Source organism: Danio rerio, chromosome 20 (assembly GCF_049306965.1).
Source record: "Danio rerio strain Tuebingen ecotype United States chromosome 20, GRCz12tu, whole genome shotgun sequence".
NCBI lineage: Eukaryota > Metazoa > Chordata > Actinopteri > Cypriniformes > Danionidae > Danio > Danio rerio.
In genome coordinates, this window is record NC_133195.1 from 38,806,674 (window position 1) to 38,821,521 (window position 14,848).

Sequence of the window (14,848 nt, forward strand, 5' to 3'; positions counted from 1 at the left end):
AATTACTCAATTACAGTTATTAATCAAATAAACTAAAGTTGTTTTTAAAATCTCATATAATTCCTAACTTGAATAAATGTTTAATAGCACACAGTGTACTGTGGTAATATGAAGGAATTGGTCTGTTGAAAAAAAAAAAAAAAACAGTTAATAACTTACCAAAACATTTTCCCTTTTGCTTTAAACTTTTGGTTGACTTAAATTAAAAAAGTATATTATTACATTATTATTAAATCACTTACCCTATTTAGTGCAGTTGAGTGCTCACAAAGAGGGAATAAAAACAAATTTGGATACTGAAAGAGCAGCCTTGTCATGGACAGTTTCATCATAAACACAAATCAAAGTCATTTGACATAATAACTTGTAATGTCACTATACATTTTTCTGATTCATTCTTTCAAAACGAATTTCTGGTTCCATTTATAAACTGATATTTTTGATTACATTTTCATATAACTACATATAAGTAATACTTATATTATTACGTAATAAAAAATCATTTTGTGTATTTGAAATTTATGGTAAAAAACACTAATACGCTACATTTGGTTGAATGTGTCCAGTGCAACAAGTGATTTATTTTACTTTTTTAGGTAGAGAAATTAGTTTAAGAGTGGACATGTTTAAGATGCTATTTACAATATGTTCACATACAAAACATTTAGGCTGAACATTTTTGACTTTAGAAAACAATTCTCTTAAGTACAACATATTTTTCTCATACATAATTTGGTAGCAAACAATTCAAGTCAGTATTTATTCGTGGAATCAGTTTCATTATATCCTGGAGTTTTTATCTCATTGTCACTGTGTAAAAGTATTTAAATGCAGGAAGTGGGATTCAAATAGAAAATCTTCTCCCCGTTTTGTTTCCCCCACTACTCAAACCAAGGTTTTACTGTTTGAAGGTGTAGCTCCAGAGAAGTTCTCTTACGCATCATAAAAGTCTGTTAGGTTCATAGTTTCATGTTACTTGATAAGTTCTTGTCCTTTGTCAATAAGATTTACTAACTGAAATAAAAATTGCCAGTTTAAATTTTACCATTTACGTCTCCTGCATTTGCTTCAAAAGAATACCTGTTCATTATAAATTGTCTGTAATTTGGATTTGAAGATATTATCAGTTAAATCTGTCATTATGAAGAACTCACGGATTCTGAGCCCAGCCCAGCCCAAATTACTCAATTTACCCAAAAGTGCATGTATTCGGACTTCGGGGAAACCGGAGCACCCAGAGGAAACCCACGGCAACACAAGGAGAACATGCAAACTCCACACAGAAATGCCAACTGACCTAACCGAGGCTTGAACCAGCGACCTTCTTGCTGTGAGGCGACAGTGCTACCCACTGTGCCACCACAAAAAATGCTTACATATTATAAACATTACAGAGTGAAAGTCACATTTTTAAATTCTAGAATATATATTTTCATTTTACCTGAGTTAGCAGGATAGCAATTTGGAATCTTAACAGGTATTTTAATACTGTCCGTGTATCTGAGAAACAAAAAAGAAGACATTCATTTGTATTGAATTTAAATTTCATTGTATCAATAAATAAATAAAATCACCAGAACTGAGTAAAACATGCATTCTATATATACTGTAGAGGCAAAAAAAAGTTAGGCTGAACAACCAAAAATACATTTCTATAGTAAATCAAGCATGTACAGTACCTTTACTCGCCATGTTGTGCAGTCAAATACAAAGTCACCATCAGTTCATTTAAAGCATCAGAAATTACAAATTTGAGCTGGAAACCATAAAGTAAAAAAAAAAAAAAAAAAAAAGAACTGACACTAGTAGTAGCAACCTCCCCTCTCCCCTTATGTTTTTTTTTCACTCATCTTATACGGCAATGTGACACTTCATTTTTAACTTTAAGCCAAACAGTTCTTAGAGGCAAAAACGTACTTATCAGATTTCTACATCCCATTGCTGGATAGAACTACAGTCTATGGTTCAGGGGCGAACACTATTTGAGTTCAAACTCCTTATAGTATTATATGTAAAGTGCAAGTTCTTGTTTTGGGACTCAAAATGTCATTCAGTGTCCAATTTGATCAGGGTTGGAGCTAAAAGCAGAACAGTGGACATTACAGAGAAACACAACTCAAAGACATAATGATACAAAATGTATGCAAAATAAAATATTAAATATGCATATTTCAGAATATTTTTTATTACATCAAAAAATATTTTCCTAGAAATAATATGAGAAATAGCAGTTTCAAAACGTAGATGAATTAATGGAGTAACCCAAGTTAAACTGGAAAAATTAAGTTACATTTATTCAATATGCATTTTCAAAAACTGAGTACAATGAGGTCACTTTATTCTACGAACCCTTTGCCCACTGAACATTAAATAAACATTTCCAAGTGCAAAATATAAATAAATAACAACAAATTATTTTTAACATTCAGTGAATAACCCAAAATCCTCAATAATTTTGACAGCAATACAAACATGTTAATTATCACTGCATGTATACAGTATAATATCAGCATTTAGTGATTTCTGTCATTTTGATTAAGATATAAAAGGATATAAAAGTTACTTTTGTATTAAAGTTCACATTTCAAAGCCTTTAAAAGAGAATTTCATTAAATTATTTAAGGCAGTAGTTCCCAACCTCTTTTGCCCGAGATCCCCTTTTCACCCGGAAAATATTGTAAGACTCCCCCTTAACATTTAATGATAATAATAGTAATAATACCGTTCATATAAGTTTGCAATAAGGATGACAAAAAATTTTGTTTTCAAACAAACAGTATGTTTATTACTATATCTAGATATGTTGATGCACAAATAACAGCCTAGTGTAAAATATAAAGGCAAAACATATACGTAGGCCATTTGTAACTGAAAAACATAAGCCTTTGGCCTTTAAATTGGCCCTACATTAATTCTTTTTTTTTTTTTTTTTTTAAGTTTCTTGTCAGTGGCTGTGACGTCCCTTCTCTCATTTTGGGTGTGTCAATTCTTTTGCCTTGCACTCAAAAGATGCTGTGGGCTTAATACACTGTGATAATGCACTGTGGCTGGGTCAGGGACTCTTTGCTTCAAGAAAATGGAATAAAAACATTCAGGCAACTATCTTGGTATTTCCATTTTGTGTTTTCATTATTGCTAGCGCTGCGAGAAGGCGAATCAGTGAGTCTTTTTTTGTGGAGGACAAATTGTCAATTTTTTGGTCAGCCAGAGAATAAAATGAACTGAAATGAATGAAGGCAACATGATCATTCTCTTAATTGTCCACTGCTAAAAAGTGTAAAAATATGACACAACCCCCCACAGAGCTCACTGAGGCCCCTTGTGGGCGGGGACCCCCTTGGATTCAAGGAATAAACCATACTGCACATTACATCAGGACACCACAAATGAGCATACTGTACATTATAATTTGTGTGTGCTACAGCAAAATCCAAGAAAAAAAAATTAACAGCAGGTGATGTTCTTTTATCCATGCTGAGATGTCCTGCAGGCAATGCGAGTCCTGTGCAGCTACCGCTGGATCATCTGATTAAATTAAAAAATAAATCTGTGTCATCAGCATAGCAAAGTCCCAGTGATGTAGTACATTTTGTAACAGAGAGAAGCACAAGTGGCCTTGAGGCAGGGGCATAGATGTAGCGTGGACAGAGGGGATGTGTCCTCACCAATATCCACCAACTATTGAAATGTCCAAACCAATAATTTAATTCACTTAAAAAAAATTGAGCTGTCAATATTATCCTGGACAAGCAGAAAGGGTTAAATTACATGTCCTCGAGTCGCACCGCCCCCAAACACATATGAACACTGATTGGCTGTGCCTTTCCCTGCTGTTACTTGAGAGGCTGTAGCTGCGTTCAGATACGCACTGGATGGCGGCATCAAAAAAAAAAAAAAAAAAAAAAAAAAAAAAACAAAGGTGGACAAAGGAGCTTTAAAAAAAAAAGTGTCACAAAAGTCAAATAAACTCAAGTTCCCTATTGAATGAATCTATCATGATAATGGCGTTAATGCTAGTGTTTTCCCCGCTTCAACACACATTCTAACATTACACCAGGCTAAAGTAGATTGTGAATATTATGCCCAGAAAACTAAACAGCTAAATGTAAAAGAATAAATATGATGCCTGCCAGTTCTCCAAATCTCTTAGAGTAGCATGTCTAATTTCATTTGACAGAAGTCAAAAGTCAGAAAAACTACAGCCTGTGCTCCAGCTTTTATTAATACTGATATATGAGACATGTTTCATTTCCACTATGGATAAAAATAAACAGAAGTCTTTAATAAACTTGATTAATCTTTAATAATCTTTATTAGCTAATAAACATGCTTTTAACATTACACTATTTAATTTAAATTAATAAATAAGAAAATTAATAATATATTTTAATCATTAATATTATAGAATTATGCTGCAGTTATATAATAGCAGCATGTAGATCATTTTGAGAGGCAGACGTAAACAAAAACAATGGTCCCAGAGTATTTCCTGTTTTACATTTTTCATTTCTATAGCTTCCGAAAAACCAAAAGGAACCACATATTGACAAAAGATTTTATGATAGCTGTTTTAATGTTAAGTTATTGAATTACTTCTTGTTAGAGTTATGAAATAGTTTGACAACAAGCAGGAAACTTTCAAGGGCCAACGTCATCACCATATTGAAATGGTCTCTACAGTATATAAAAAAACGCCAATATTAACATGTCCTCATCAATATAAAGAGCAAACCTACATCCTTGCCTTGAGGAACACCCATTACAAGTTGATAGGATCAGAAACCTGCCTCTTCTGGGTAACTATGAAACACCTGCCTGTGAGCTAGTGATGAAACCAATGAAAAATTGACAGAAGAATCTAAGGTTTCAATTATTAGAACTTTTGCAAAAGATGTGAAATGGTTAAAAAAAAGTCCACAAAAATAGTCAAAGTAAATTATTCACAATAATCTGTGATGTATATCACATCTGTGTTGTTCAACCACGTTCCTGGAGGACAACCAACACTACATATTTGGATGTCTCCTTTGTTTGTCACACCCATCACAGGTACTTCAGTTTCTGCTAATGAGCTGATGATCAAAATCAGGTGTGTTTGGTTTAGGAGACATGTGCATCCCAATTCATATTCATATGCTATCCATCCTAAATAGTATTTGAAAATAGAATTAGTATGTCCCAAATCGTAGTATGTTAAAAAAAAAAAAAAAAGAGTATGCCAAAGGTTGCCTGATAGTGACTTTTTCTGGTCAAACGTTTAAGTATAGAAGTGTCCATACTACAATCACTGATATTGCCCACAATACATTGTGCGTTGGACGTGAATTCGATTAAAACTACAAACGTGTGTGAAATGTGTAAATAAACATCAAACATGATGAACGCCTCAGACCGACCGCTTCGGTAAAGATGTTTGTAAAACTGTTAATCAATATCTAGCCAACTGGAAAATATTTAAATCACGTCTTCTGTGTTATATTTCATCTGCAACAACAAAACTGAACTTATATAAAGACGTGTTTGGACATTAACGTCTGAATGCAGAATTATCCAAGGACCTGGGAAGATTTCTCTGCATGAAAGACTCGCAAATGGGAGATTACCCTGCTGCTGCTTCTCCAATGAAGTAGGAAATAAATATGAAAGAAATGTGGATGATGTGTGGATGATTGACAGGGCTCATAACTAAGCAACACAACAATCTGTTAACGAGAAAGTAGTATGTCCCAAAACTTGCATACGTGCAGCAATGGAAAATGTGTAGGTGGTTCTCCAGGAATGTGGTTGAGAAACACTGTGTTACATGATTATATAGTGAGAATAAAATCTCAAAAATAATTTATAAACACTTTTTTCCAGAAGTTTCCAGATGTAATCATTGAAAATGTAAAGTAATTTCAGCTGTAACTAAGGCAGCTAATAAAAAACCCTTTATTTGGTAGAAAGTGGTTCAAATGAGAGAACTATTATAAATGTGGCATTAACATCTCAAACATGTGAAGTGAATTTAACAGAAGTCAAAAAAAATTAGCAGGATGTGTACATGCCTTGGCTTTAAATGACTTCAGAAATTCAGAGGCCACAGGACATCACCAGTCTCTCACAGCATACAAGTCTCTCACAGGACATCAGTCTCTCACAGCGCACAACTAGTCTCTTACAGGACATCACTAATATTTTTACAGCACACTAGTCTCTTACAGGACATCACTAGTCATCACTTACCCTGGTACAGCTAGAGCTGTTAAGATTTCTTAGTGAAAACCATCTTGCCAGTTCCTCACGGACCTGCAAACATTTTATCACAAATTTGTTTAAACCTGTAGAAGAACTAAATTTTTCCAAAATAGTTTGGTAAAAAGCCAAAGCATCAAAAATCAATTCATACTGTACCTTGGAGTCTAAAAGAGTCCCAAACACCAATATGAAGAATCCCTGTTATAAATTATATGAGAAATTATATATATATATATATATATATATATATATATATATATATATATATATATATATATATATATATATATATATATATATATATATATATATAATTTAATACATTGTAAGTAAATTTGTTAAAATATTCTAATTTAATATAGATTATAATAATTAATGCATCATTCACATTTTAATAATTAAAGTTTGCATTTTTATCAAGCACAAAAACATAAAGTTAATCTGAAGTCAAAAAAACAAAGACAAAAAGTGATACCTGCAGCGAATTGAAGAGTGCAAACACCACATGAACAAACAGGCCAGCTGACACCGTGGTACCAATTCCAAATCCCCATGTGATTCCACAAGCTAAGGCAGGAGTAAAAAAAGCCACACATCTGGCAACCACCAAGGCATTTTTCCAATCTGGTTGAGTTGCAGCACCAGCTCTTCTTTTAAATATCTTGTACAGAACCACAATAAAAACCACGAGATTTATGGCTACTATAGTGAGAGCTGGAATCACAAATGCCAGCAGATTCCTAGATTCATTCCAGTTCAGCCAGCATGCTTGTTTGGAAACATACATCTGAGGTCCAGCTGTTGATGCAACAGTGATGACTGATATGAGCAAGGGTGCACCATAACCAAGTAAGAAGGCAATGACCATCATTTTGGCTCTTGACATCTGGGACAAAACCATGACCACACGGTAAAAGAGCAACAGCGCTGAAATTAACATCCAGAAGAAAAGAGCCAGATAAAATAAGTGCATGAAGAAAACTACTGAACTGCAGCGATCCGCAGGGGTTGGCTGCTCTTTTGAGATCGCAGCTCCAATGATAAAACAGACATCTGCGATCAGCAGGGAGATGGCAATGTTTACTATGGAGACATGTCGCATGTAGGAGGTGTCATTTCTTCTCACTGCCTTCCATACGATAGCTTCAATAATGAGGCACAAAATCAAACAAGCCACTGAAATACCTACACCTATGTAGGTTACATATGCAAAGGCTATGTGATCAATGGAAAATGGTGACATTAGGATTGAAAAAGAGGCTGTGTGGTTGCATTCACAAGTAATTATTCCAGTTTCATTCCTCCCAGGCTTTACTTCACATCCAGTGGAATCCCATGCGCTGAGGTTAAAGTTCCAAAAGACACACTGAGGATTTCCTAACGACTGATCAGTGGTGTCAAACACAAAAGAAATGCTGTGAAGTGTTTGATTAGCCTTAACAACAACCAGGTCTCCATTGATGCGCATATCTGGTTTCACAATGCCATTAGCACTATCTTGTGTAGGTAAGATATTGTTAAGTGTTGTGAAGATTATGATGGTTAAGGAGGTCGGATTAAGAATCTGCGGTATTAGAATCTCAGTGGCTGAGTTTGGCAGGTTTGATTTCCCAGTGTAAGAGTTATTAATTACAGTTCTATTCAATTCAATGTATTTTTGATTAATGGTAAAACTGCCCTCTGTGAGACGATTACTTATATCCTCAACAGCACTCAGAAGAGAAATGCTGGTGTTTTCTTTTGTCAAACTTTGCCATGATGCAGTGGCTTCATTTGAAACAAGGATGTCAACTGTTTTTAGGAAATCCTGGAGATTAAACAGAAAAACATGTTTAGTAAAAAAAAATGTAATGGGAAAATCTTGATTAAATAATGTACCCAATAATGTAACCCTTTACATGAAGGGGGCATTCATAAGATCGTAGAGAGACCTTTATAATCAGGAGGACACGTGTCATGAATATGAAGGAGATTTATGCATATTTATGACAACTTTGCTATTTTTTATTTTTGCTAATTTGCTCTGTTGTCCTTTAAATGCAACGCTGACATTGTTTGAGATGTCTTAGTTATGACAACTTCACATAACACATAGATTGCATGTCTTCATCTTTATCATGATGATTTGACATTATCAAGGTTACAACTTCTCATGTATCTGTCTTAAACATGACTGTCATTAGGGCAGCAAAATTGTCATGAATTTTTTAACACCTCATTACAGTTGTACACTGCAGAAAATGCTTTTCTTACTTAAATAATATGCCAATATTAAGTGAGTTTTTCCTTAAAACAAGCAAAATAATCTTGTTTTTCCTTTTAAATTAAGATTATTTTGTTTATCTCATTGGCAGATTATTTTGCTTGTTTTAAGAAAAAACTCACTTCATTTTGGTCAATTATGTCTTAATACAAGACAATATGTTATGCTTCTCTAGACATTTTTTAAAATTATTTAAGAATTTTTAGATATTTGGACCAGACAAGACAAAACATCGAAGTAAGAAAAGCAGTTTTTGTAGTGTAAGACATTAATTTGTCATTAAAATGTAATTAAGTCATTAAATTATTTGAAAGAGTTTTGGCACTTATTTTATGACAAATTCAGTTTTTTTTCATTAAAGAAGGAATCAGATAAATATTTATAACAATTATAAAGGTCTCACGAAAAGCTTGCATGCTTATACTAGATTTGTTATGTTGTCTTGATAATTTCAAGTTTCATATTGACAAAGACATTTCTTGCATTTGAATTTTAAATGTAGTAACTGAGCTTATTACATCTGAAGACAGTTGTCCTAAGCTTGCATAACAGCTCCTTCATACACATCACATGTGCCATATTATAATTATAAAGCTGTCACAACTATTGTCTTATAAACAAGTGTCCCCTTTCAAGTAAAGTGTTACCAAAAAGATAGGTTGTAAGAGAAATACTTAAATATTCATACCTCCATGACAGACTTACTGATGATAATGTTTTGTGAGACACTAGCGATGTTCACAAGCATCTCCACAGTTGTTTGGACAGTTAGAGGAGAATCTGTTATCTGTTGTGAATTGTTCATTGTAGCAATACAGAGCTGAGCCATAAACTCCGGTATTTGCTCTACAATCAATACCTTAAAAGAAAGTTTTTAAAATAAAAGATAAATATTACTAATAATAATAATAATAATAATTATATATACGCAGATTATTTTTGGGCAGTATTCAGAACACAGACTGTCAATGTAGCTCACCTCAACTTTCCTTTTAAGGTCGCTAATAATTTGAAGTACACACTTCCTGCTGAACACTGTCCATTTACCTGATGTACATTGATAAATTATATTGCCATTCCAGTTTGTTTCACATGGTCCGGTTACAAATTCATTTTCATTTCCAAGTCCAAGTGTTTCATTTTTACAGCTAAATTCTGCAGTTAGAAAAAAAATGAATTTCAGAAAATGAAAATCAGTTAAATTTCTCTGTGCAATGAATAAAATAACACAACAACAGTATATGTACAGTTGAAGTCAGAAGTATTAACCCCCCTGAATTATTAGCCCCCGTTTATTTTTTCCAAAATTCCTGTTTAACGGAGAGAAGATGTAATTTGACATCATTTGATTGCACTGGAATCATAGGACTTATTCAATTCCAAAAATAAAATGAATAAAATAAAAATAAAAAAATCAACATACAACACTAAGAAATAACTCATGTAAAAACACAATACCTACGGAAAAACTAATCAACTGTAGTTAACTGAGTATTCGTACGTACTTACTTCACAGAAGCTTGATATAACTTTCTTATACAGTTATTAAAACATATACATTGGGCCTCTCAAAACAACAGAACAGCTCATGAGGAGTAAACACCAAAGGAAAAAATGTAGACATTTTAAATAGTTACTTACCGTTTTCAGAAAAAGCATTGATAGCTGCAGGGATTCCTGCTTTTGAAAGAGTCTGGAAAGCCTCTGTGTTTGCTAATGCAAAATCCTCTCTATTGGCACCACTGGCACTGTTTGGCCTATGGAGCAACACACAAAGTAACAAGAAGATGCTGCTGTTGTTGTTGCACTAGATAAAGGCTTAAAGGAACAAAGGAGATATAATATTCACCTGAGGTTAGTGACTTTTACAGAATCTTTCAGGTATTTAGACAGACTTGTGTGACTGTCATCAATCTGTAACAAGAAGAAGATTTCAAAGTAAATGCAAGTACTGTAAATACTGATATAAAAGAGTGTTCAGTTGCTTTCAAAATGAAGCAAAATATTAAGGACCAAAAATATCTAAGCAAATACGCTCTGCATTTGCTTATGCATTGTTTAATTAGTTCATAAATAGCTTTATTGGCATTTTGAATCTGAATACCTTTCTGATAAATGGATTTGCTCTTTATTTTTTGCATTATCTTGTTAAATTGTATTATTTTAAAGCACTTTAAGAACTTAAAGCCACAATGAAAATAAAGTTTATCATTGTTATTACTAACAGAATCATCTTTAATTAAAGAAGAGACACTGTTTCATAACATAATAATATATAATAAAACATAATAATACAATATGTATAAAAATGTTAATAAAATGCTAAATGACCTATGGTTATAGTGGCTACACAGAAATCTCTCGTCATGATAGGAAAAGGCCTTTTTTTGATGGCTTTTAAATTTTTAAATTCCCAAACGATGTTTAACAGAGCAAGGAAATTTTCAAAGTATATCTGATCATATTTTTTTCTTCTGGAGAAAGTCTTATTTGTTGTATTTCGGCTAAAACAAAAGCAGTTTTTAATTTTTAAAAAACATTTTAATGTCAATATTATTAGCCCCTTTAAGCTATATTTTTCGATAGTCTACAGAACAAACCATCGTTATACAATAACTTGCCTAATTACCCTAACCTGCCTAGTTGACCTAAATAACCTAGTTAAGCCTTTAAATGTCACTAAGCTGTATAGAAGTGTCTTGAAAATGTCTAGTTAAATATTATTTACTGTCACCATGACAAAGATAAAATAAATCAGTTTTTAGAAATGAGTTATTAAAACTTTTATACTTAGAAATGTGTTGAAAAAAATCTGCTCTCCTTTAAACAGAAATTGGGGAAAAAGATTATCAGGGGTTTTCAACACGTTATTAATTCTGACTTCAACTCTATGCATATGAATAAATATGTCAGGTATCTAAAAGATTATCTTAAATTTCATCAAATTTAATTTCAACACAATATGATCATTGTTTTTACGTTTTAAGAACGTTTTAAGATTGCATTCATAACCAAGGCTAAATGTGTGAAAGTATTTGACAATGTTACATTTATCTTTTGATAACTTTGACAGCTGTCTCGATTGCATAATAAAAATTATGCCAAAAATATTTCTTGATGTTACTTCGAAATAACTTCCTCGAACTGAACTCAAATAATAACATTACAGTCAGACCTTAAACATAGCAAGTAGTAGTAGTAAAAAAAAGTTTCTCATTGACTAAATACAGTTACATACAAGTCACAATTATTCGCCTCCTGAATTTTTAGCCCCCCTGTTTATTTCTTCACCAATTTTTGTTTAACAGAGAGCAGATTTTTTTTCAACACATTTCTAAACATAACAGTTTTAATAACTCTAATAACTGATTTATTTTATCTTTGCCATGATTACAGTAAATAATATTTGACTAGATATTTCTAAGAACATTCTATACAGCTTAAAGTGACATTTAAAGGCTTAATTAGGTTAATTAGATTAACTAGGCAGGTTAGGGTAATTAGGCAAGTTATTGTATATCAATAGGTTGTTTTGTAGAATATCGAAAAAATATAGCTTAAAGGGGGCTAATATATTTGACTTTTTTTTTTATTTATTAAAAACTGCTTTTATACCAGCCAAAATAAAACAAATAAGACTTTTTCTAGAAGAAAAATATTATCAGACATACTGTGAAAATGTCCTTGCTCTGTTAAACATCATTTGGGAAATATATATAAAAAATAAAATTAAAAGGGCGGCTTATAATTCTGACTTAAACTGTTAAAAAAACTGTTAAAAAAATAAGCATACACATAATAAGCGCTCCTACCTTCAAATCTGTACTTATTGGAAGAACACAATGAGTCAGCAGAACTGCCATGAGGATCCCTACTAAGGATTTTAATGTTAGTCCTGTATCTGAAAAATAAAGAGTAAAATTAAGAGTACCACATGTAATCCCCATTCATTCTGATATACTAAACAAAGAAAGATGATATTTGTTGTTAAATCTAAACTTTTTTAACAAGTGATTTAAGATAAAGGAGTACAATGTCTTCAGTTATAGCATTTTCGATCCAAATGTAGGTGCAATGAACCAATAATTTGAAGTTAATTGTACCTTGACGGGACATGTTTTCAATGATGTCAGTCACTTACGGCATATTTCTTAAGAACAAATGCCAAGTGGCTCACCCAAATGTTGTCATGTCATGCTGCATATGATTAAAAAAAAACAATGATAAAACTAAACAATGTGGGGTAGAGAGGGTTTGAGGGAATGAGGTTGACCAGGAGTCCAAAAAACAACAACAAAGACATTAAACTAACAAACCCTTATATTATAAAGCTAACAACATGAATTTGCCAGTGACACACAAAGATAACAGCATTACATTGTTAAAATACATCATGTTGTTAATGTTAAAAAGCTAACATGCTCTCTAACACTGTACTAATAACAGTTTAAAGTCAACACATTTTTCCATGTTTCAAACAGGAACAGTTTACAGCAGCTTATCAATTAAAACAACACATATTTTTACCTGATCGCCGGAAAAAGATGACAAACTCGATTTCCAGGGTTTGATATTTAGCGTTCTTGTCAAATGGCTGACTCAAAATAATCTGAGACTCAAAAAAAATAAAAATAAATAAAACCAGCTTAACACGTTTAAATTCCTTCGTCATTTCCTTGTTCTCATGAGTGGAAAAAACATTGGTACATTGTTGATTTACATTTAAATACAATCACTTCTATGTGAAATGCAGTCAGAACAGCCGTATTTTACAATTGCTGATTATATAAAAATTACATTAAAAAGAAAATTACATTTGCTGTTGACAGGGATGGGCAGTATTTATTTATTTATTTTATTTTTATTTTTTTATTGAGCATATATAAATTATACAATTTCAATCAAAAATATAAAAAAGGCTACATTTTTTGTGTGTAAATATACATACAAAACAAAGCAGAAAAGACAAACAATGTGGAAGTAGAATACAATTTTTTAGCAAGAAGTACAATAAGAGTTTATATATATATATGTATGAAAAAAATGGAAGAAAATACGTGTTTATACAGATACTGATTGTAAGAAGTCAATGAAGGGTTACCAAATATTATAAAAATCTGAGAGATTGTCCTTCAACAGATATCTAATTCCCTCTAAGTATAAAAGTATTAGAGAGATCTCGAAGCCACATTTTGTCGGTAGGTATCGTTGGTCCTTTCCATGACATCAAAAGTAATTTTTTTTGCAGTAATAAGAGAGTAGGAAATGAACCGCTGTTGGGCTGAAGTAAATTTTCTAAATAACTCTGATGTGTTAGGAATAATCAACAATGGTTCAGGTAACAGTGTAGTCTTAGAAATTCTTGACAATACATTAGATACATCAGACCAGTAGCTTGTGACCTTCGGGCAAGAAAAAAAAGAATGGAAAAGTGTTGCATTAAGGGACTGACATTTATCACAGTTGGATAAGGCGTTTGGGAAAATGTTGTGGATCTTTACTTTTGAAAAGTGAAGCCTATGTATAATTTTGAATTGTATAAGACAATGTCTCGTATTATAGGAGCAGGAGTGTATGTGTTCCAAAGATACTTTATGGGCAGTATTTATGATAAATGTATTTCAAATACGCATTTCAAATAGTATTTTGGAATTTGTATTTGATAGATTTGATGAAAACGGGTTCATATTTTGTATCAGAATACTTTACTATGTTGTATTTTTGTAGTTTCTGTAAAATACTATGCAAGAAGTCTACGGTACATGATGACATCTTTAAAATATTCCTGAGATCAGAACAGAAAATGAAATTACACTTAAAGAAAGCAACATACAGTACAAATGGTGAGGGTATATTCAGAAGCAAGTCAACAACCATTAAAGCTAGGATAGTGAGTAATGCTAAGACCAGAATTATATAATGTCTCTATAGTGTACAATTTAGCATCTTTCCCTAAGAAATGAGAAAGAATAAAATATCAGTCATGAAGAACAAGATGAGGAGCTTCAGAACATCATCAATCTCAGTGCTGCAAGTGAAAATGCAAAGAAACTTTAGAAATGTAAAATGCCTAAATATGGTATGCTGGTGTTTTTAAGAGGGTCATCTGAGACTCAGTTAAATAAGAACTAAAATAATTTTGGGAGAATACGTATACTTTACAAATAATGGATGGATTGTAATTTGTATCTCAAAGAACACAATTTATCTTTGGGTTACAAGTCCAACTTACCAACCATTATGCCACAACCAAAAGTGGCAGAGAAAAGTTGTTGCTATCAAAAATTGTTTACTTTACCAAGCCAATTTAATGGTGAAGGGACTGATCCAGTAGGCCTATTGATGAAA

The 14,848-nt window shown here is 32.3% G+C and overlaps 1 protein-coding gene across 4 annotated transcripts; it reads right to left on the bottom strand.

Moving 5' to 3' along the window:
- Window positions 1-2,912: 2,912 nt before the first annotated feature.
- Window positions 2,913-13,118, bottom strand: adgrf7 (adhesion G protein-coupled receptor F7). Of its 4 annotated transcripts, XM_073933537.1 has the most exons (11): window positions 13,028-13,118; window positions 12,604-12,697; window positions 12,313-12,401; window positions 10,350-10,414; window positions 10,142-10,257; window positions 9,480-9,655; window positions 9,189-9,359; window positions 6,713-8,044; window positions 6,394-6,435; window positions 6,226-6,288; window positions 2,913-3,525 (listed from the first exon to the last, which is right to left on the bottom strand). In XM_073933537.1, the coding sequence occupies exons 2-11, from the start codon at window positions 12,614-12,616 to the stop codon at window positions 3,511-3,513; spliced, it is 2,082 nt and encodes a 693-aa protein (XP_073789638.1). In that variant the 5' UTR covers window positions 12,617-12,697; window positions 13,028-13,118; the 3' UTR covers window positions 2,913-3,510. The 4 variants fall into 4 exon arrangements, with proteins under 4 accessions (XP_073789638.1, XP_073789639.1, XP_073789640.1 ...); XM_073933538.1 differs by lacking the exon at window positions 13,028-13,118 and having other exon boundaries at window positions 12,604-12,699; XM_073933539.1 differs by lacking the exons at window positions 12,604-12,697; window positions 13,028-13,118 and having other exon boundaries at window positions 9,548-9,655; window positions 12,313-12,576.
- Between the last annotated feature and the right edge of the window lie 1,730 nt (window positions 13,119-14,848).

What these genes read in the sequence shown, in the direction of transcription:
- adgrf7 (XM_073933536.1), bottom strand. Translation starts at nt 12,447, where the DNA reads ATGGGGATTACATGTGGTACTCTTAATTTTACTCTTTATTTTTCAGAT. An exon ending in GTAAAAGTCACTAACCTCAG is followed by an intron (nt 10,258 to 10,349) that starts GTGAATATTATA and finishes GTTGCTCCATAG; the next exon opens with GCCAAACAGTGCCAGTGGTG. An exon ending in CACTCTTCAATTCGCTGCAG is followed by an intron (nt 6,436 to 6,712) that starts GTATCACTTTTT and finishes AATTTATAACAG; the next exon opens with GGATTCTTCATATTGGTGTT.